Source organism: Alosa sapidissima, chromosome 3, assembly GCF_018492685.1.
Source record: "Alosa sapidissima isolate fAloSap1 chromosome 3, fAloSap1.pri, whole genome shotgun sequence".
In the NCBI taxonomy this organism is placed as follows: Eukaryota; Metazoa; Chordata; class Actinopteri; order Clupeiformes; family Clupeidae; genus Alosa; species Alosa sapidissima.
Window position 1 is genome coordinate 30,578,796 of NC_055959.1, and position 24,532 is coordinate 30,603,327.

Genomic DNA, 24,532 nt, shown 5'->3' on the forward strand with positions numbered 1-24,532 from the left:
GCTTTGAGCATTCTCCTGGCAGCCACCATGAAGCCCACAGTCTCCATCTGCTGCATGCTCTCTCTGCTGCTCCTCATCACAGCAGGTAAAATCCTGCTTTCTTCTAGTTTTTTTTTGATGCTCTTGTTTGGGCCAGGGATGGGGAAGTAGACAGCATTGTAAATGTATAAAACATTATCACCATGTGTGCTTGCTATCAGCTGAAATATTTGATATATGCCTTTAGAAATACATCGGGGGGAAAAAAATGAAGACATACAAACAGCTAAACAGGGAGATCACTGTTAAGGTCAACGTATCATATGTTCATGCTGCAACATGCTGTGGAAAACTCTGGAAGTAGCCTACTGATTGCTGAATGGAAAACATGCTCTTAATTTTTATGTCTGTAACAGCGCCTAAATCCTGTATGTATAGTGACATTTTGACTGACAGCTGTAAGTTTGTATGGCTGGCTGTGGTGACACACTGTTTTAAACTGTCATACTATCCAGCGCAGGATATAGAGTCTTCTTTCATAGTTCCAGACATGTCTATTTAAAAATGAGTTTAAAATAAGACAACTCTCGGAGCATGACAGTATCTCATACTTATCTTTTTGTTTTCTCCTGGCATATATTTCAAAGGAGTACATTCAGAACTTCCTGTATTGTTTGTCAATACGTGGTCATATTTTCATTCACACCAAGCAGTAGAGTTATCCACTGGCTTGTATGGATGTGTGTACTTTTGGCTGTGACAGTGTGTCAGCTGTTCTGAAGCATGGCACCAGCTGATGGAAACTCATGGCTCATAGAGAAGAGAGGGACTGTGGACCTGTGTTCTTTGCTTTCTTTCCTTCTTAATCCCTCTCACTTTCTCTCATCTCATCTCCCACTGCATCTTTTGTAGTTACCTGATCAATGATAGTGTGTTCATTATTGTAGTCATTATTAATATTATACCTTCTTGTTTGTTGAGTATGTATGTTTACTATTCACTCATGTCATAGCTACGCATATCAAAGAACCCTGAGCCCTGGCATTTAAGCTCACTCTACTGTTAGTTACTGACCAGCATAGTACAGCAAATGATGGTTTTACCCTTGTTTGTCCTTGTACAGCCTTTTCCATGTTGGCCCAGGTGGCCATCAGGTGCCTAAGATTAGAAGGCGTCATGTAACCAAACACCAAACTTCTATAGATCCCCTTCCTCTCTGTGCCCCACACCCCACCCCTTAGTCACACACCACAGCTGCTGTCTCTCTGCACTGTCACAATTGGTCTCCATTCCCCATTGCTGGCCTTATAGGGCCATGCATTATCTCCTGCGGGGCTACAACTCCAGCCTACACAACATTCTGCTGGGTGCTGTGACACTGCTATGTAGAGTTATCAATTTAGCTCTCAACTTCTGCTCTGTTCTCAGTAATGATAGACATAGACAGATTGCCATAGTAACAAAAAACATAATTTAAACTGAACCAGTTTTAGGGTATGTTAAAGATAAGATTAAACTTGATGTATAATGTCACAAAGCCAACAAAACATGTGGGTAAAAAATGGAATTTCATGTCAGTTCAGACACAAACACAAGAATTGTAACTTTAGTGAAAGACACACATGGAATACAGGCAACTAGTTTATGTGCAACTGTTAACATATTGTAAACGAGAGGCTTGATTGTTCATGTTGTAAACTCAATTGAGCTAGTGGTAACTAGACACTGACCATGATTTAGTGGTGGGAATGCAAGAATGACCCGAGCAGACATGTGTCTGTGTGTGAGAGAGAGGGTATTATAATTATGATGTTAAACACGTTTGCAATTATGTATTGAGTTCCAGAAGAACATTGCCTGAGCCTGATATGATGGGTGAAAATAAAGTAATAATCAATGAATGACAAGACCCATCACATTCTTGGAAATCAAATTCTATATCACACAGCATTACAATACATGACAGATGGCTTAATACAGCTAGCTTTCAAAATTGATTTGTCTAAGTAACTGAATAATCTGTGTGGGGGTTGGTTTAGGGTTATCCGCTCTGGACACGGATCTGATTCCAGTCAGCTAACTCACTTAAACAGCTAAAACAGATATTAATCAAATAAATGAAGTTATATTTATTATATATTTTTTCATCTGTAAACCCCCCCCCCCAATGGTGGAACAATATGCCAAGTCCCATGAGAGCAGGGGTGTCACTGTCTATCTTTAAAAAAGTCTTAAAGACACATCTCTTCCAAGAAATCCTCCTATCCTAGCGCTTCTGACAACCTCACACAACTAATACGCACTTACCACACTCTTCCCTCCTCTACCTCCTTCCTCTCCACTTCCCCCTCTTCCCTCCTCTACTTCCTTCCTCTCCACTTCCCCCTCTTCCCTCCTCTACTTCCTTCCTCTCCACTTCCCCCTCTTCCCTCCTCTACCTCCTTCCTCTCCACTTCCCCCTCTTCCCTCCTCTACTTCCTTCCTCTCCACTTCCCCCTCTTCCCTCCTCTACTTCCTTCCTCTCCACTTCCCCCTCTTTTCTCCTCTACCTCCTCTTCTACCACTTATCCTACCATACTTTGTACTTAATATGTAAACACTCCTATCCGTACTGGTGTTGACTATATAGTAGTACTGTAACTCCTAGATGTATGGCCTTTTTACGCTGCCGGATTTGCTGCGATATGACCTTTATTGTGGAATGCCTGTCGATTTTAGATACACCCAAGCAGAACAGGTGGGGTGGGGTGGGGTGGGGAGGGGGTCGACGTGGCCCACTAATTTTACCAACAAGGAGGGTAGTCACAGAGTCGAAACATTTCGCTCCGTCATGAGTGTAAAAGCATCAAGGCGAATGGGGGGAAGCTGGGTGGGCGTTTTGATGCCTACTTATGTCCAACCCACCACTGGGAGATTTTAAATTTGACTGATCAAAAGCAGCAATGGCAGAGACAGCACATTATGACAATATTTAAATCCACAAAGCTTCCAGTCATTTAACGAGTTGATGGTAGGTTGGAATGCAATGGGATACCGTAAAACAAAGCATGAACTCCCATCCTTCCATACTGTCCTAGCAAGATTTTACATTATCACGTTACCTTAGGCCTTTTGACTGTTTTGTGCTGTTAAGCCCAAATACACATGCATCACATTTTAAAGGTTGGGATTGTGTACAGCCTTGCCATCCCTCAAGTAGATGTGTATTCAACACTCACTCAATCCATTACATGCAGACCTCATCCGGGCCTATCGGCCATAGCAGTGCTTATGCCCTTTGTCCATTCCCCTCTCAGACTAAGGTTCCCCACAAAGAACATATTTTTATCCTTGGTGATTTTAGTAATGCTACTGACACTTTTTGCTTTACACTGAAATAATAAAGTCTGAGAGAACTGAATCTTGTCTGGATAACTTACATCTTGCTTACTCTATCCGCAAGACCTACAGTACTTGCAGTTCAAAACCCTGTCGCCCTAGACTTACTAATAATTAATATTATTAATTGACTTACTAATAATTAATAATACTAAAAAAAGTATAATAGGAACTTTGCTGGGAGAACATGGCATAAATCCAGACATGCCAATAACATTGCTGACATTAGTGCATATGATATGAAGAATTATGGACATTATAGACATCTCCCTTTTTCCTTTTTTTGTCAGAGATTCTTGAAAAAGTTGTCTTCAAGGAAGTTTATGACTATCTGACTCAAAATAAGTTGCTAGACAAGCAGTTTGGGTACACCGCTCATTCAACTGAAACTTCTTTATTATCTGTGAAGCATTAAGAGAAGCAAACATCTCTGTTCAGTTTTCACAATAGACCATGACATCCTCCTTCCTACAGTGTTTGAAGACGAATTTTGGGTACATCACTCAGTTTGTACCTCAAGGGACATTCATTCAGCATGTATTGTCAGGGAGAAGTGTCAATATCTCATGACATTTCCTCTGGTGTTCCTTAGGGACCTGTACTTTACCTGTAATTTATATCACTTCCTTAGGCGTCCATGGGTTCCTCTACCACTATTATATGGATGATGCTCAACTGTCTAAACTATTGCAATGCAGTTTTAATATCCCTACCTGCATGGGTAATCACACAGCTATAGTGCACTCAGGACTGAGTAAAGAGTCAGACCATTGCAGATGATTCAGAGTAAGGTGAGAGTTTTTAACGGTGACAATGAGTCTTTAAAGTGAAACAAGTAGGCAAGGTTATGCAAGTCAGTCAAGCTACAGTATAATAATAGCCTACCAGTTGTTAAATGAAATGATAAAATCACAGAAGTAATTACATTGCCCGGTCTTTAGTGCATATGAAGGTCTTTCCCCTAAAGTCTACTGTCATTTCATGTGTAACGTTTAGGGTAAATGAATACAGGATTCTTACAATGTGAGAGACAATTCTCTTTTTTGTTTAAGTTACTCTAGGCAGCTTTCCTGATAAAAATGTTTAGTTCTCCTGGCTTTGTCAGGCCATTCCTGTTTTGAATCTTGTGCATGCCAAAGAATAGATAGGCCTACTATGATCTCTCATTTCAGGGTACCAAGTTGACTGACAACACCAGGTGCAATCCAAAATAGAGAAACAAATTCAAGTGATTGAAGGTGTGATAGCAAGCAAGTAGTCTGAAGCAGTTAGTGCATACATTTTTAGACAGTTCCAGTATTTGGCCATGTTAGAGCTTTTATATCATGCTCCACTGGGTATTCATCCAAAATAATATGTCTTTCAACTGTCAGTAATGGATGTGTTGGAGGGTGCAATATATATGTACCTTGAGGTAGACTTGGGAGGATTTTGTTGGTTTCAGATCATCATAATGTGAATTGATCACTTTCAAACATTTTTAGATTCTCAATTTTAGTGTTACCTACATTTGTTCTTTAGATGTTGTTCCATTTGATGCGACTGATTCATTCATTATATGTAACTGACTGCTGTCCACTGCTAGTGGACCCTTGGATCAACTAGCAGTAGCCAGCGGTTGCCTACAATGATATCAGTAATAATGCTGCAGATTATTACCATGAGACTGTAAAAAACTAAACAAAAAGTTTCCCACAAAACAGCCTATAATACTGTAAACAGTACACTGTGTTACTGGATCCCAAGGAGTGCAGAGTTGAGTTAACTGCCACAGAGTTCAAACCTAAACAGAAATGAAAACTTAAAAGCATTTTTCTATTTCATGTGTTTCTGTAAACAAATAATCTAATCTTTACAGAAACATATCATACAAATAATCAGACAAATAACTTACACAGGACATAATTAAGAGATTTAGGCTTGTTAGCACTTTTGAGATAGCGCTCATTAGAAGTGGTGCATAAATCAAAATCTTAATAACCTTGCTGTAATGCTGTACAATGAGGTACAGTAAGGTGTACCTTCTGGAGAAGATATTGACAGTCTCCAATGTGCACATTCAGAAACCTCTATATATTCTTCCACCCGGAAACACCAACTGTGCAATGCTCTTAGGTAGATTTCCCCTCAACAGACAGAGGTCACCAGGCTCTCCCACCCCAGTTAACAGTGGGAGGTGGGGGAAGGGAAGTTGAGGTATGGGTGAGCTGGGGTGAGGGTGTTGCATTGCATTCCAGGGTGCTGGCAAATGGAGTGGCCTTTATTCTTTCCTCGCCTTTCTAGAAGGCAGAGCTAATATAGCCTACCGGTATGTCTCTACAGTGAAGTAGTGCCACCATGTATCTATTTAATTACATCTTGCTTTGAGCATTTAAGACTTCAGAGCACCAAAAGGTGCATCCTATATTACACACTAACTTCCCCTTCTGACTTCTTCAAGGCCTTGTCCTTGCTTTTTTACAACAAATACTGCTTTGTGAATGGTCAGATAGAAGACTGAAGTGCATTTGTTTGTGATAAATGTTTGTTGTGGCACAATCATTATCCAACTACTCACTAAAGTTCAGTGTTTCTGATTTGATGTGCATTCTGTATGCACCTACATTTTATTAAGTAGTAGAAGACAGCAAACTATGCCTTGTCTTGCTATTAAGAGTTAGCTTTCTGAGTGTATGTAGTCACCAGCACAGTGTGTCATGCCTTAGCCAAAGAATTGCCCAAATCATATCTGTAAAGTTTGATGTCTGTAATATATATTTTCCATTAAGCCAGACATCACACAACTATAGTGCACTCAGGACTGAGTAAAGAGTCTGAAGTGATATTTCAGTTTTTCCTTTTCAATACATTTGCTGATATTGCTAAAATTGTGTTTCACTTTGTGATTTTGGGGTATTAAGAGTAGACTAATGAAGGAAGACTTAAATGAAATGATTTCAGCTTAAGGCTGCTGCAGCATAAAGAAATGTGGAAAAGGTGACAGAATACTCTCTGAATGCACTATAGTTGGCAAATACACAACACTAGTGCACAAAGGCCACAATGGATTTTGCGGTGCCACAAGAGCTGTGTAGTCCACTTAGTCTGAAAGTGTGAGCCATTGCAATCACCCAGCTGTGCCTAATTTTAGATGAAGGGCCAGCCCTATGGTGCAACCTGAGCTCTGTATCTCTGTGGTGGTCCTAAAGTAATGCCTGTTCTTTGGCCTACAAGGACAGTCCGAGCAGCTCAATAAGCTTCATCAGTGACTAAATTTAGATGGCTTAAGGCTTGGGGGTGTTGGTGGTAGTTGTGGGTGAGGGTAGAGATTCTGCAAGGGTTGTTATGAAACTGGGGAGTCCCCCTACACTCATACAATTCTCAGTGTTGTAAAACCATGGCATCTTCAGAAGCCCCCTTTGGTTACCTATTTATAGGAGATGACTAAAATAAAATTAATCAGGGCAGGGACCAGTAAGCACTGCCTTAAGGTCAAATATTTTCAGCTCATTTGTAAACCCTCATCCTTTTCTCTCTGTGTGTCTTTAAAAAGATCATATGAAGTGTGTACATCAACACTGTTGTTCTCAGTGTTGGGAAATGTAATGAATAGTGGCTCAGATATATACCTCTGTATCCAACAAGCCGAGTTCCATTTCCCTTCATGTATGCCAAGAGTAGATGATTACAGCCAGTCCGGGGGATTGGAGCAGGGCTGTTAAACTTAGCTAGACATAGCATCAGAGCTAAATATACAGTCACAAAGGGTAAGCAAACACGTGCTGGCTAGGAACAAGATGAGGCTTTACTGTACTCCAATATAGGAGTGTGTCTCTGTGTGTGTGTGTGTGTGTGTGTGTGTGTGTGTGTGTGTGTGTACTGTATGTGTGTGTGTGTGTGCGCACGTGTGCGCACGTGTATGTCTGCGCGCAATATATATACAGTACCCTCCAGAATTACACCTTTAGTAAAGTTGACTGAAAACAGGTATAAAAAATAATATTTTGGTGATTTATTGTACTCTCACAATGAAGACAATGAGGGGGAAATCCACCCTTAAAGGAAGCACATTTATTCTGAGAAAAAGGAAAATCTCATAAAGAAAGAAATATTTTTAACGAAATAACACGCTCACAATTATTGGCACCCCTAGAAAAATCTTATATACAAAATCAAACAGAAGCATTTCCCTATCTAATTTGAACTTATTTAAGTTAATCAGAGTGTCTGTGAACTTTCAGAAGTAGTTCTTTTTCACTAAGGTATGAAAATAAAGTGACACAGAGGCTAAATCCCCTAGTCATTTATCAACATTGGAAAGACAAGAGAATACACTAAATTTAAATAAAAAGAAATTGTGTTGGTATTTGTAAGTCAGGGAATGTTGAAAACGCCTATATTTACAGTTAAAACAATGATTAACAGGTTCTAATCAACTGGAAATGTGACAAACATGCTTAGACAAAGACCCATAGTTATCTTGCCTCCATGTACAATATGGAGGATGGTAAGATAGGCAAAAATGACATAAGAACCACTGTTGGGGAGTTACAGACAAAGGTATCATCTTGAGGTCACCAAGTCCTCCAAAAAATCTTTGGTTACACTTTACGACATAAGAGTGACATGACACTGTCATGAATGTGTCATAAACAAGTCATAAACGTTTATGACATAACGCTTCTGTTATTAAGTGACATTCAGTTTTTGTCATAGGGTTTTGTTAGGTTTAGGATTAGGGTTAGGATTAGAGGTTAGGATTAGGGTTAGAGTTCATAAATCATGACAGTGTCATATGTTCATGACAGTGTCATGTCACTCTTAAGTGGATACTGTCAAGTAAAGTGTTACCAAATCTTCAAAAATGACCTCACTGAAAACAGTGGGGTGAGTCAAAGAGGAGAATGCACAAGTGTGGACCTAGGAATCTAGACGATCTGGGGAGATTTTGTAAAGACGAACAGTCTTAAATCCCTTGCTTTGTATTCTCCAACCTTTTGGGGTGGCATAGGATAAATTACAAGGATAGGATATTACAAGCTGTTTTATTGGCAAAGGGAGGCTTAATAAGGTATTACAAGCAGGGGTGCCAATAATTGTGAGTGACGTGTTTTTGTTAAAAATATTTATTTTTCCTTTTTCTCAAAATAAATTTGCTTTCCTTCAAGGTTGGATTTTTCCTATTTTTTTCCATTGTGAGATTACAATAAATCACCAACAGATTATTTTTTATACCGGTTTTTAGTCAACTTTAGCAGAGGTGCCAATAATTCTGGAGGGTATTTATATATATATATATATATAGTAATTATATTTAGTTGTAATAGCAGAATATACACATATGTAGACCTATATGTTTATGACCCCTATTCATATCCGAAGTAGAAAGATATATTGTTTATCAGACATGTTAACTTTTCTGTAGAGGAAGAAGAGGACGTCCTCTCGTCTATTCTGAGGGATCGCTCCCACATTGAAGAGACTCTGAGACTGGCCTCTGAGGAAAACTCTGGAGATTATGCAGGTAGGCTATACACTTACACTCACTTACAACTTATACATACCCATGCTCATTGACCAATTTGCAGCAACAGCAATTTGCAACACACACACACACACACACACACACACACACACACACACACATATTTTAAATCTCATTGTACTCATGTATATCAGAAATTGACCTCTTACCCTCTTTGCCTACTTCTCTCAGCTGCTCTGCAGAAACTGAGGAAGATCTATCACTCCTCCATAAAGCCAATGGAGCAAGCCTACAAGTACAACGAATTAAGACAACATGAAATCTCAGGTAGGGGAGTTGCCTGGTCGTACACTATGATATGATTGGGTGAAATGCACGTGCAATTTGGTTTATCTTTGGTGCTGAATGGTCCCCTCCAACCCCATCCCCATCCATGTTCATTCATGCCAATTGATTGCTGCAGAATTTCTAAATGATTCAGCACAATCATGTACCATGCCTAACAAATAAATATCCTCACAGGAGCACACATACATAGGCTATTTTAGGAAATGAAATATGGTCTATAGGATTCAAAGTTGCTAGCTATAGCTATAGTGTCATAGTTGAGCATGTTTTTTTTTCTGAACTGATAATCTATTTACCAGCCCTCAGTCTTTTTCACACTATTGCTTCACAAAGTAAGGTTAAGTTGGAATGGGAATGCTGGAACCTTTACTATACTGTGCAAATCCGTAATGGAACCACCAAATTATAAAATAGGTTAGAATGAAGGTTGAGCCAGTGTGTAAGAATGTATCCTCAGTTTTCTCGAAGGCGAACACAAGACATTATGGGATAAGTGTATCTCTGGTGTGCTCACAATGCCAAAACTACAAAGTGCACACAAGTGGGCTGGACAAAGGAGTTGAATCACCTTGAATCACCAAGTAAATTGAGGTTAGCCATTTTCAACAACAGTAATTTCAGGGTGATCCCCTCTAGGTATTTGAAGCCACCAGGTATACTTTCAGCATAGATGCAGTGTCCTTTCTAAAATGAGTATTGCAACATCAAGATAGACTCAATGTAGCATGTAGGTGGGTCTCAATTGCAAAGCGTACCAGTTAGTGAATACTTTCCACTTCAAAGAGTAGAGTGGCCAGGTCGTTGGCACTCTTGCACTCTGAATAGTCTCCATCACATGACATGGAGTGATAGACTATCACTCAACAAACGCTCCTGTTTAGGGGCTAGACTGTCTGCTGCCACTGCTCAGGAGTCAGATGCCATATCATCCCCTGTGCTTGGCCCAAGGAAATCATTGAGAGCCCCTCCTGCTGCACTCTGTCCAGTATCATTTGGAGGAGTGTGAACCATTCATGGACCAGCACGTCCATGCTCTCTCTGTGCAAGCATGTCTACCTGTACTGTCTTAACTCAACTGTACTGTCAGGCTACATAACTGTCCCACCACCTCCTGATGTAAGCAACCAGTTTGTGGCTAATGGGCGCCCCCTGGAGAGATAGATCAGCGCTCCAATTCTATCAGGCAGATGACCCATCTGTAACAAAAGCAAGTGTGCTTTGAGCACACAACAGTCTCCAAGCCAGATAACACATATGGACTGAGTGCAGCCCCCCTTGATGGTTGAAATAAGTCACCATGGCCATGTTATCCATCCTCGCTTGAATGTGCGAGCCACTCGGAAGTGAAAAACACTGTAAGCAGTTCCAGTGCAGTGAGGTGGAGACATCTCTGCGTACCTGTCCACACACTGCTCACTACATTGCCTTTGTAAATGCCCCTCCTGCCATAAAGTAAGGCATCTGTTGTCAGAACGTGCCGAAGTAGGCTACTGCCAATCCATCAAAACGTTGCTAAAATATTGTGTTCTGATGCTTTCATGGACACTCTTTGGGCTTCTCCCTTGATTGTTCGCCTCCACGTCCACCCACGATTGCCTGCGAACTTCTCCTAAATGTATGGTAATTTCTCTAGCCTACTGCGCGACAGAAAGTTGTGTGGTCATGACATCATTGTTAGCCTATTTTTACAAAAACAGCTGCTACGGGGCCATAAGTAAGTATATAAGTATATGTACTTTTTTGATCCCGTGAGGGAAATTTGGTCTCTGCATTTAACCCAATCGGTGAATTAGTGAAACACAAACAGCACACAGTGAACACACAGTGAGGTGAAGCACACACTAATCCCGGCGCAGTGAGCTGCCTGCTTCAACGGCGGCGCTCGGGGAGCAGTGAGGGGTTAGGTGCCTTGCTCAAGGGCACTTCAGCCGCGGCCCACTGGTCGGGGCTCGAACCGGCAACCCTCCAGTTACAAGTCCAGAGTGCTAACCAGTGGTCCACGGCTGCCCTGAGATAAGGTGAGATACAAGGTAATGGAGTCATTCATACATTGTTGTGTTTCTTTAGAAATAAACAATGGACAAATAGAGTTTCAGATTCAGATGTAAAGTTATTCGCTGTCAAAGTGACGTCAAAATGAATGGGGTTCAATGGAATGCTAGCAGTAGTAGGTGATGGCTTGTTAGCCTCAGAATCTCCCATAAGGGGTAGCCTACGCTTTCCGGACGTTCGCTTACCCCCTTGGATGTTACATGTCAATTGCCTCCCATGTTAACTGGCTGAGTTAATGACGTTTCACGATTGATGATGTTTATTTAAATGTCAAAATTGTCTGTAGTAGGCTACATACACTGGACCATGACTATGTCACCAAAAAAATAAATACCTAAATTATTAACTCCATGTGGGTATCGAACCACTAGGCCTACTAAATTAAACTGATTGCATGATAACCATCTACCTGCTTGCGCCACAAACCAACTGACGGCGTGCAGTGAAATTTACTTGACTTTTATAGGCCTACTATTAAAACAAGTCAGCTACTATATGGTATTATGATTGTAGCAAGTTAACACGGCTTATCATGGTATCTGGCTACCATGTTATCTTGCTACAGTTGCCCAAACCATTTAGTAGGCCTTCAAAGTATCATGGTTAAGTTTTACATCTGTCGAAGAAACATCATCAATCGTGAAACATCATCAACACAGCCTGGTGCAGATTGCGCACGTTAAAGTTCTGATTAGATGCATTAATAAAGACTGTGGCACTAAAAGCCAGATTTCCAAATTTGTTGGATTTTTTTATATGGACTAGGCCTATGCTATCTCCTACATCGTTCACATACAAAAGTTTACAAACGTTATTCTTTTTTCTAAATGGGCTTCTTTCGATAGCCTACCACTATGGCGGCAAAGAGAGAGAATTATGATTCAAAATGTAAGTTGACTGTGGTCAAATATGGCGAACAAAATTTGGGTGAAATTGTAGGCCTGTTTCATTCGACCCTCATGCTGTTTCATTCGTCCTGACATGGGCCTGATTTCCCGAAAGCATCGTAAGCTTAAGTAGGTCGTAAAGTCCCTTTTAGGAACATTTTGAGATTTGCTGACTGTTTCCCAAAACCGTATTCGTTAATGGCTAGAGCGTCGTAACAGGTAGGCTACTTCTCATTGAGGTCACCAGCAGAACATACAGGGAAATTACAACTAAGAATAACTTTGAAAAAGCACTGGTAGTTTATTTACAAGACGATTTATACAGACAGTACCTTAAGGAATTTTACCGCTCAACGCCATCTTGAATTTAGTCACGATAAGTCGAGCGACGAGTACGAACAAACAGGTATGATAAGGGATCAGATTCCAAAAATAATTCAGTGGAAATGCATGGATTCAGTTGCTGGAACTGAATCCATGCATTTCCACTGAATTATTTTTGGAATCTGATCCCTTATCATACCTGTTGGTAGCATTGGCTAACTAGCGCCAGATTTCTGAGTGCAGGGGACAAGCCGAGGTGAGCTAAAAGACATACGTTCACACTCGGTATCATGTTTCAACACATTTTAGGTCAAAATCACACCGGAATTCTCCTTTAAGAGCATCTTAAGGCTCATTTATGCTTCTGTGTCGACTCCACGCTGACTACGCTGTTGCCTCAATGCAGGTGTGAACCTTTCGAAGTTCTTCGTTGCCAGTGTCTGCGTCATAGACTGCCGTGCTGAAATATTAATCTTATTTGTTTGGCCTTTACTTGCTTAGATTTTGTAAAAAGTATTGAGAAATAGACACAGTAAAATCCAATGACCTAGCCTGACGAGCCAGACCCACATTAAAATGTAGGGTCTGGGCACTCACTGGGCACTGTTCAGTCCGGGGGGGGGGGGGTAATCTGTTGTCTTTCATATTCCCTCTGCGCGCAATAGGACAGCGTTATGAGTCCCATGCGTTTTCCCAACTGAGCAAGTTGGCTAGTTCAAACTTTTGCCAACTTAAAAAAAGCTTAACTCGTGTCACGCTTTTCGCCAACAGCAACATCCATCTTCTTTGTTTTCAAGTAGCAGGGAATTCAAGCCAAACCGTTGCAACTCTGCCATCAATCATTATGTTAAGCCCGCCTGTTAACGTCTCTATACACGATTTGATTGGCCTGATAGAAGTTAAATTTTTCCAGCACACAAGCCAACGGAGAGTTGCTAGTCTGAGGTTATTTGTGAGGTGTCTGTCAGCCAGTTTATGTTATGTTAGCAAGCGATAGCAATATCATTCCTGTTTTAAAAAGCTCACGTATGCCTGACCACAAAACATCTGATCCACTGGAAATTCTCCCGACTTCCGCAATTGACCTCGCCCTTCCGCATAGGCTCGCCCATCGAACACAAATAAGCCAATAGCAGTTTAGTACCAGACCAATAGCACATTACATTACATTTTACATTGCATCACATTTGCTGCCGCTAGGGTGCATCTAGATTTCTAGGCTAGTGTGTAGCATTATGTTGGCTACAGTCTATGTCAGTTTGCAATGTTTGCGCAGCACACAGAGTATGCGACTTCATAGAATGAAAGTAGCCTACTCCGCTGCTTGTGCAAAGCTGATCCAAAACAAACTACTGGTGCTGACTGTGCATAATAAACTGCATTGATGAAATATATAGTTTGTGAATAATTGCCATTTAAATGTATAGGCAATTATATGGCTATTTAAAAACATATGTCCGGTAGATTTTCTGTATTTCGGGTATTCTGCAATATTATAGACATTTTGTACGGTCAAAAAAAGTCTAACGTAACCTCTGAGTTGGTGAACACTGTGAGGTGCTCTAGTAATGCAGGTGAACACTGTGAGGTGCTCTAGTAACACTGCTGAGTTCTCGATGAACATCATACTGTCTACATTAAAATTCAAAAATGCCCATCTGATGAAGAGGGGTTAACGTTGCTTCCACACATTTTGTGAATGTTCTCTATAGCTGATATTGCCTACTTTAATATGGGTGACCTATTCAAGCACTATTTCTTCTCTTGAATGCTGTCCGACGATTTCATTACATTCTTTTCACTGTTTTTGTTTCTAAATAGTAGTTGAACAAGATGCAATTTAATGAGATTATGATCTTGATTTTTATTCTGGCATGTTCTCATGCACATCATACAGTGAAACACAATGTCTTTTTTACATTGCATTATGGACACAGCATGATTCTTCACTACCAAACAAAACATGGCGATTTTTTTTATCCCCTCATCATCTAAGTTGATTTATATTTCAAGACGGCATGATAATTATTGGGAGAAACACAGAGTGCACAGTTGAATCAGGCTCATTGAATTAAACAATTAAATTGAATCATTGAATTGCAACCAGCAATTGTTGCTCTGTATAGTGCAGATAATCTACCTCATTTTAAATGAAAGATCCTTCAGAGACCTGAGGTCTGAGATCCTTTTTTGGCACAATAAAATATCTGCTGTACAACCCTTTCAGTCTGTCAGTTTTGAGGACCTGCATGCAGAGTAGATTTTCATAGCCAGTGCTTTGAGTATTACTTCACCTTTTCCCTGGCACAGGAATGTGATGGTCTGGCTAAATCATTTTGTAGTTAGAATATCTGAAAAGGAGGCTGGCAAACTGCAATGCGTAGCCCCAAACCTGCACACTCCCACCAAAAGTTTAGGTAGGCATCAAGCCCTAAACGAGTGCCCCTTTATTTATTATACTACTTTTTTACTCATGTGCATTACTCATAGTTGGACAAAGGTTTATGAATGTGACCATCCACATCATCTCTTGGCAGAAGGACATGATTGTGACAGAGGAGCCCTCGGCAAAGGACATATCTGTTTGTGTGTTTAGGATGCAGGCGGAGGCGAGTCTTTCTTTATAGAGGCAGAGTGGGGCACAGTTTTTAAGAACCATATAAGTATAGGTATACATATGGATTTGTGTATGTATATGTATGTATGCAGGTATACAGTATGTGTGTCATGCCATAAGAATTAGTCATAACCTTAGTATTTCTCAAATGTCCTGTCCTTATTCTGCTTATTGGTAATGTTGTCTGTGTGTTTGTGTGTGTGTGTGTGTGTGTGTGTGTGCTAGTGCTTAAGGAGAACTGATAATTGACCTTGATACACAGGCCTGTGGCTGGCCCTTTTACCCTTCTATGGATAAAAAAACCCTTATATCAAATATATCCAACTGAAACACACTACTTCACAACATTGTGATTATTTAAATCTTGTAAGCATTCAGCTATATTCATAAAATGATTTCACTAAGCAATTTGTTTAAATTAGGCAGTTTTCAGTATCTACAACATTTGTTGGCATTTCTGACTTTTGAAGGGGAGTTTGGTAGCATTATGGCATGATCATAAGATGGGTGGTCATGAAAGACACATTACTTCATCCTCTGCTTTCCTACACTCCAATCTCATAATTCAAATTCCTGACAACCCTCTTGTCCTTTACAGAACTGTTCTTTCATTCTTTCTTTCTTTCATCTTTCTTCCTTTCATTCTTCTAATTCTATCATCATTCTCTTTCTTTGTTATCTGACTCTCTCCGTGTTATCCTCCTCATCTGCTTCCCTCACATCTCCCCTCCAACCCTAACAGCCTACCCCGGACGAACACTAGGGGACTCGTGCACAGGTGGGTATAAAAGGGCTATTGCATGCAAACCTGGCTTCAGATAGTATTTATTTCCTTTCAAAATATTTGATTGGACGTGACCGTCCTGGGACCTTTCCATGCTGTCCACTCCTCTGTATCAAGCACAGGAAAGTTAAAAGTGAAGGAAAATAATCACTATCTGTCACCAAGGTCTGCGCCAACTGCATGGCATTGCCCACTGAGTCTGTGGACCCTCCTACCCTTCCAAAACATCTTCCAACTATCCATCTCACACACCGCTATCAATATTTCGGGAAAATGTAGCCTTTCGATGTTCTTTTGGTCTGATTTGGGAGTCGCTTTTATCCTAGTGTCATTCTCATCCTTTAAATATGTGACAACAAAAATCACAATATAGCACTTATCCTGTACTTGTGCATCATTTTGGTTTAGTTTACTGCTAGCAAATGGTTTAAATACTATATTCAAATATAAGAAGAGAAGACACAAAGCAAACACATATCCATGTGCTTATTCAATGATTAAAAAACATGATTCCTTTGCTGAGGAACTTTGTATACACTACCTTGTACATTTATTGGCACCTGTAAAGTTGAGTAAAAGAGGTATGAAAAACATCTTTTGGCAAGGAAACTTGAAGGGATGCAAATATATTTTCAGGGAGAAAAATACCTCATTTAACAAAATCATAATGCCACAATTACAATAATTGGCACCCCTATAATTTTGGCTCCCCTGGCACCATTTTCCCTTCAAATGCTCTACTCATTCTTCAACATAGGAAAGACAGAAGAATACACAATTAAATTAAAGGGAACATGTGCTGACCTCTGTAAATCATGGAATGTCAATCTTTGCCAATTATTTTTGCCCGAAAATGCCAATATGTACAGTAAAAACAATACTTAAGAAGTTCCAATCAACTGGAACTGTGACAAACACGCCTGGACAAGGGCCTATGCACCCATGCACAGTGAGGAGGATGGTAAGAGAGGCTAAAAATCTATTGGAGAGTACCAGAGAAAAGTAGCATCTTGGGGTTACCAGGTCTCCAAAAAAACTCCACAAGTGATCTTTATGCTGAAATGTTATTTTAAAAGTGTGTTAGTAAAAAAACCTTTTTGTCATTTAATTACAAATGTAAGTGGCTGGGGTTGCTAAATGCTATTATGCTAAATGCTATTGTGCTTTATGGTAAGATGAAATGGAGCTTTTTGGCAACAAATAGATAGATAGATAGATAGATAGATAGATAGATAGATAGATAGATACTTTATTGATCCCCAAGGGGAACACTGAAGTGGGTCGGACGTACATAGAAGAATGAATATAGTGAAAAGAACTCCATGCCTACCGATAAGTAGGGTGGAGAGGCTGTGATGTTGTGGGGTTGTTGTTTTTTCAAAGGCCCTGGGAACCTTGCTGGGGTGCATGGTATCATGAACTCCTTGAAATACCTGAGCATTTTAAATAGAAATCTGCCTGTCTCTGCCAAGAGATCATTGAGGCAATACATAGGTCCAGATCAACGCAAAAATGGTTTATTGAACACAAAATCAGGTTTTTGCATGGCCATCTCAGTCCCCTGTTCTGAACTCCATAGACATCCAGGGGGGTGAGCTATAGGACAATATCAAAGGACCATGGAATCTGTATGATCTGGAGAAATTATGTAAAGAGTGCTCTGAAATCCCTTGCTCTGAAATCCCTTGCTTTGTATTCTCCAACGTTATGGAATGTCATAGGAGAAGACTAACTGTTTTATTGGCAAAGAGAGGCTTTATAAAGTATGTATAGTATTTATAGTATATATAAAGTCAGACTCCAGCAGTTTATTACAGCCCTGAAACGTTTCTCTTTTCCTCAAAACTATACACTCAGAAGTGTTTATCATGAAAACTTCACCAGGGTTCAAATAAATGTGCAGGGTGTACAGTATGTGTGTGACTATGTTTATGTTGTTTTTTGTTGTGTGGTTTTATTACTGTGTATGTGTGTGTGGTGTGTGATGAGAATAGAGAAAAAATATGATGACATACATTAGTGCAAAGGGACAGCAAATATTGATTTATGAACAGTTAGCAAAACATACTTGCATCTACTCCGTGGTTAGATCTGTGCTGGTTTTGCCAACTACAGGAATAAAGAACTTGACATCTTCTTCTTCTAGCCCTTTATAAAGCGAACTACAGTATACAACTCTCAGTACAACATTGATTTAATGGCACAACATGATTCTACATGGCCTCAAACACTAAAAGTAAAACCTAAATGTTGAAGAATTGATGGCCGTTTCAAGAAAATTCCACATTACTTTAAATTAATGTTCATGTGTGAGATGCTCTGGCACACATATGGGGGACATTCTTCAGAGTTTGTCTTTGCCAGACCTATCTTTAAAGATGTATCACAAGAGAAGATAATCTATAACTTGTTTCTCTGCTACTAATCCTTTGCCATTATTTGAGCTATGCCTGGTGTTTGTTTGAGTGTGTCTGTACTTGTGCCTATATGTGGTTGCTATGAGTTGCCTTGTGTTATGTGCTTTATGAAAAAATCAGTGCAAGGTGGTGCAATTTGTTAAGTAAAATGTAGTTGTACCAGTAAAAGTACCAACATCCATTTAAAATTATACTGTGTGCATGCAATAAATGTGCAGTGATGTATTCTTTCATGTCAGTATATATTTATTTTAATGATTACATCTCAATGAATGACACCTATGCTTTGATAATTGTCTTCCTACCTGGCATCATCTAAGAAAATGTACAGACATAATGTGGATGTAAAGCTTGTCGCATAATTGGTTTGAAGGAACACATAGATGACAAAGCACTGTACAGTAATAAATGTTACGCTTTTCAGAGGAGGACTCATTCAGTAGTCCAACATTGTGCATTTGTATTTACAAGAGTGACAGATACATAATAATTACTTAGTTTATGTCCTATTTCCACAGATGGAGAAATTACTTCCAAACCCATGGTGCTGTTTCTGGGTCCATGGAGTGTAGGCAAATCCTCTATGATCAACTACCTGCTGGGCCTACAGGACCTTCCTTACCAGCTCTATACAGGTACTACTCTCTTCCTTGTTTTCCACTAGTATGGAGTTAAATCAAGGCCATTAATCTTTTGAGCTAGTGGAAAGATGTTCTAAATAATATGTGTAATAAAGAAATATTGTGCATATGTGAAAATAAAATGTGCACAGACTTACCCATGTGTAAATAACTTTTATAGATGTAGAAATAAAAGTGTGAAAAAGTTTTGTTAATGTCAATATAATTTGCAAATGCATGCCAATTTAATCCCTTTCTTACTTTTCTGTGTGACGCTATAGTATATAAGATTCAAGGCTCAAGTTCCAACTATGCATTTCGGTCCGTTTTTACACCCTTTTTGAAGAGCCAATCAGCACATTGCTTTACATCGACCTATTCAGCAAAGGCCATCTCGCTCTAACATCAGAGCGTAACAGGAGGAGTGGTCACCTAATCAGCCCATTTAACTGTTCTGTTTCCACTGCATTGGAGGATATCAACATTTAAACATAGATTGATAACTTTATAATTATCATTGCCCCAAGGTCGTGTCACCAGTTTTGAAGGCTAGTGCTAACTGCTAACTTCATTTACAATGCATGTCTGCAAAATCACTTTTATATGTTGATATGTTAATGCATCTAAAACATATTAGCATATTTGCAATTAGAATTTTGACTCCACACTGTAGTGATAACATCTCCAGGGTCTTAACACTAGTCATGGTTTAAATGCATTTCCAGAGATTGCCAGGTCATCTAAAAGTAGTGACCATGGCTAGTTCATTCATTGCAATGCATTTCTATGCAAATTGTGGTTGTTATTCCAACGCATCTGAAGCATATTTACACTTTGAACTTCAGCTCCACACTGTAGTAACACCATCTGCAGGGTCTCAACATGTAAGCCAGCTAGTCTGACATGGTTTAATTGCATTTCCAGAGACTGCTAGGTCATCTCAAAGAAGTGACCATGGCTAGTTCATTCACTGAATAGGCTGGCTGTATCTGGCATCATTGTGACACTTCCCCTGTGGCCAGCCTGCAGTGAGGGATAACTATAAGAATGTTCAGATTCCTGTCAGTGACTGAGTTTACTTAAAGAAGAGATGGTAGGCTACTGCTAGTGTCTTCATTTATCATGTTGCTGCAATGAAACAATTTAAGCTAGGCTAATCAAATCTGCAGCTTCAAAACTAGTGACACAACCTTGTAACACTATTAATGTGTTATTAATGTTGATATCCTGCTGCAGTGGGAAAAGAACTGCTGGCAGGGCTGATATGACCAAAATGTCGCCCCCAATATACAGAGAAAGGAAAAGAAAGAAAGAAAAAAACACTGCGCTACAGGAAACCAACAAGCACCACCATCTGAAATGTAATCAAATGTAAATAACGCACAAATTAGTAGCCAGAGAGTACACCCCTGAGGGGTTTGTCCTGGTGGTTTTGCATTTTTTGTTAGTGGCATGCGCTATCAAAAGCTTCCATCTGCACCTAGGCCTACTGCGGTGCGGTAGGCTTGTCAACAATATCGCAAAAGCTACCGGTACAATTCTCACAAAACTTGTTGGAAAGGTATAGCACAGGCTAAGGAAACCCCATTAATTTTTGGAGCCGGTCAGACTCAAAGGGAACTTTGAAGTATATCAACCATATTGTAGCCTATTCTTGCAATGATAGCGAAAGTGAAACTTTGTGCCCTTTTAGTTTAAATGATGTATTTGTGCATGCATGTGTCATTAATTTCTTTCACATGTCTTACAACATAAATAATGTATTCATATGTTAGTAATAATGTCAGAAATTAACCTGTTTATCGGCCTCTGAGAAATGTGATTAGCCGCCAGCACAATAAAATCAAAAACAAATACAAATCTTACAGGCTACAGGTCCAAACCTATGAGTCTAAGCCTTAGTTTAAAAAAAAGTAAGTAATTAGTCAAAGAGCCATTGCATTATGTGTAATAAAGAGGTGAACAAAGATTGTAGTTTATTTTAAAATATACATTTTGGAGACAAATGGAGTCATACCACAGGTCTACAGTATGTCCAGGGATGGATTACTGAATGGGCCTACTGGGCCCAAGAACTCAGGGGGCAGCCATGGCCTACTGGTTAGCACTTCGGACTTGTAACCGGAGGGTTGCCTGTTCGAACCCCAAGCAGTAGCAGCGGCTGAAGTGCCCTTGAGCAAGGCACCTAACCCAAATGTTTTATCAGAGTTTGTGCTGATACATGATACATTCCTTTATCTTGTATTTTTTCTGTCTTTGTATTATATCTTAGGTGCTGAACCCACTACCTCAGAATTTACAGTGATAATGCATGGAGAGAAGATACGCTCTGTTGAGGGCATTGTTATGGCTGCTGACAGTTCACGCTCTTTCTCACCCCTGGAGAAGTTTGGACAGAACTTCCTGGAGAAGCTTATTGGTATTGAGATGCCCCACAAGCTACTTGAGAGGGTCACCTTTGTCGACACACCTGGCATTATTGAAAACCGCAAGCAGCAGGAGAGAGGTGATTGTATTGCAGAATATTTTCCTTAAAATCAGACCCAAAGAAAAGCTCAACACATAGCAGGAATACATAAGATTCCAAGAAATATGTTTAATCTTAATGTTTTCCTGTTGACATGAGTAAAACATTTTAGAATTACACCTAAAAGTGGGCCTTGGTCAGGACAGGAATCACAACAGTAGTATTTTCTAGAACTATGCAATACAGTATTTATTCCTATGATATAGAAGTTAGAAACATCAAATTTACTGTTATATATCATATCATATCATTTGACTGGTGTGTAATGTTATTGCCTTGTCTCACCTCTCCACAGGCTACCCCTTCAATGATGTGTGCCAGTGGTTCATTGACCGTGCTGACTTGATCTTCGTGGTATTTGACCCAACTAAGCTGGATGTGGGTCTGGAGCTGGAAATGCTCTTCCGCCAACTGAAGGGGCGTGAATCCCAAATACGCATCATCCTTAACAAAGCTGACAACTTGGCTACCCAGGACCTAATGCGTGTCTATGGTGCCCTGTTCTGGAGCTTAGCCCCCCTTATCAATGTAACTGAACCACCACGTGTCTACGTCAGCTCTTTCTGGCCTTATGACTATGCCCCTGACACAAGTAGAGAACTGTTCAAGCGTGAGGAGATATCTCTCCTGGAGGACCTTAACCAGGTGATTGAGAACCGTCTAGAAAACAAGATAGCCTTCATCCGTCAGCATGGTATCCGTGTGCGCATTCATGGCCTGCTAGTAGACCGCTATGTCCAGACCTTCAAAGAAAAGATGAGCTTTTTCAGTGATCCTGAACTTGTTTTCAAAGAGATTGTAGATGACCCTGACAAATTCTATATCTTTAAGTCCATCCTGGCCAAAACAAATGTTAGCAAGTTTGATTTGCCCAACCGGGATGCCTACCGTGATTTCTTTGGCATCAACCCAGTGACTAGTTTCAAGCCACTCACAGCGCAATGTTCCTACATGGGTGGCTGCCTGCTGGAAAAGATTGAGAGGGCCATCACAGGTGACCTTCCGAGCCTCCTAAGCAGCATCACCTCTGGCAAAAACCCCATATTCCCTCCTTCCTGCGAGGCCACAGGGTGTGGGGAAAAGCCGAAAAACCGCTACAGAAGAAACTGAGGGAAGAGACAGAATGAGAAGAATGGATGTGAAAGGGAATGAAAAATGAGGAGGAGCCATTGAGTACTGATGTGAGCAAGCACTGTCAGTCTTGTGGCTTTCTTCGGAATGTTACCAGAAAGGGGAGAAAGTCATTCAGTTCTGTGCATTTCTATCCTGGATGGAGTGGAATTCAGTGTTGGGTTTCATTAAACACAGGCGAAGGATTGACATTGGATACCTGAGATTAGTTACATACAACTCACTCTCCTCTCCTAGACACTACTGTTATGAACTGTCTACAATTTGATTGAAAAAAAGAATATATATATATATATATATATATATATATATATATATATATATATATATATATATATATATATTCACATGAGAAAAGAAAAATATTGCAAGAAAGGGTAAATATATATTGATGTGAATAAAAATGAAAGTTGAAAAGAGTTGCAGCAATGTGTAACTTTTCTATTCAGTATTTTTAGTGGGGAAAAACTGTTGGGTGAACCAATTGTTATTCTAAAAATATTTCAAATGCTGTTCTTTTGCAAGTCAGGATTACAGCCTAACTCTAACTTCTATACTCCTTAATGTTTTTCCAAATTTATGAACATGGCAGAGAAATTGTCTGTGTTTTTTTTTTTAAGTAATAAAAGTGAATGATCATGGTCAGGCTGGGCATGTCTAGAGCTGCTGTTGATGTTTGTCAAATTAAAACCCCTAGAACAATCAGTGTCTCATTGATAACAAAAGGCAGTTGTGTCATTGCCTTTCCATCAGGTGTCCTGTCTCTGGGTAGGTCCATAAAACATTACCTATTAAATGCTGCCAAAGGACATAGACCTCTGAAGTTCGCCTACAAAAAAGAACCAAAGCTGCCATCTTTGCCCATATAAGGAGATCAGGGTGTTAATTGAAGCTACGTAATTACCTATGGCATGTTGCATTGCAAGTTAGCTCTGGGGTAGCAAAAATCTAAGTTTGCCGTCTTAACATATCGTAGATCACAGGAGCCACTCGAAGGCAGAGGACAAAAGTGTGTTGAGCAAAATGTCTGCATTTCATACTTCTTAGTCCCTGCGAGAGTTTAACAGGTGCGATAATTTAAAAACCCCATGTTATTTTCCCATAGGAAAAATCACAAGATACTGGATCTCAAAGATGGCCGCTTTTTTGTATGCGAGCTTCAGAGGTCTATTACAGTTTATCAAACTGCCCAGTGAAAAAATACTAAATATATTTCAAACATTTTCATTTTTGATGTCTCTATTTGGAAATAAATTGAGAAATATAATGCAATTTGGCTGCTAACAAAATCACACCTGGGGTTAGTTGTTCAAAAGTAATCTGAATGGATTCCGACTGTAGGATTGGATCAAATCTTGAAAATGGGTTGATCAAAGGGAAAAAATGATACTGAAGTCGGATTGTATCACATAATCTAATCATAGTTTTGATCTGGATAAAACCTTCACTTTGTGTTGTTCAAAACTTTTGAGTTGGATTGGGATACATTTGATCCAAAAAGGCAGGATTACAATGATCCCAACAAAGGGGTGGATTTTTTAGGCGCAAAATTACAGTACAGTACATAAAAGTTACAGTAATAGGAGACAAGGTATGATTGTTTGTATTTATTTATTTGTCATGGATAAGATGAGAGGTCTGACTGACAATGACAATGGAAGGGGATGTTTGTATTGTTTTATTGTGGTGTTTTCAGTCTCTTTAGATAACACAGTTAAAACTACCCCAGGCCACCTATTTTAACTGTTGTTCCTTGCATAGCCACTAGACTAGATTGTGATATGTAGTTCCATTTAGAAACACAGGTAATCCAGATTTCATAATCCTGAAAAGGTTGTATCCGGATAAGGTTGATCAAATCGTAAATTGCTTTTAAAAACAGGCATACAAGAAACATGGATTACCTGATCCTGGATAGTAAAACATGAGATTTCCAAATCTGGATGATTCTGATCCAGATTAAACTTTTTGAACAACTGGGTCCTAGGATTACTTGGGGCTGTT

The 24,532-nt window shown here is 39.7% G+C and overlaps 1 protein-coding gene across 2 annotated transcripts; it reads left to right on the top strand.

Moving 5' to 3' along the window:
* Positions 1-22,534, top strand: srl (sarcalumenin). Of its 2 annotated transcripts, XM_042085843.1 has the most exons (7): positions 1-85; positions 8,762-8,860; positions 9,053-9,148; positions 15,792-15,827; positions 18,769-18,885; positions 21,143-21,376; positions 21,693-22,534. In XM_042085843.1, the coding sequence occupies exons 1-7, from the start codon at positions 28-30 to the stop codon at positions 22,505-22,507; spliced, it is 1,455 nt and encodes a 484-aa protein (XP_041941777.1). In that variant the 5' UTR covers positions 1-27; the 3' UTR covers positions 22,508-22,534. The 2 variants fall into 2 exon arrangements, with proteins under 2 accessions (XP_041941777.1, XP_041941778.1); XM_042085844.1 differs by lacking the exon at positions 15,792-15,827.
* Positions 22,535-24,532: the final 1,998 nt, after the last annotated feature.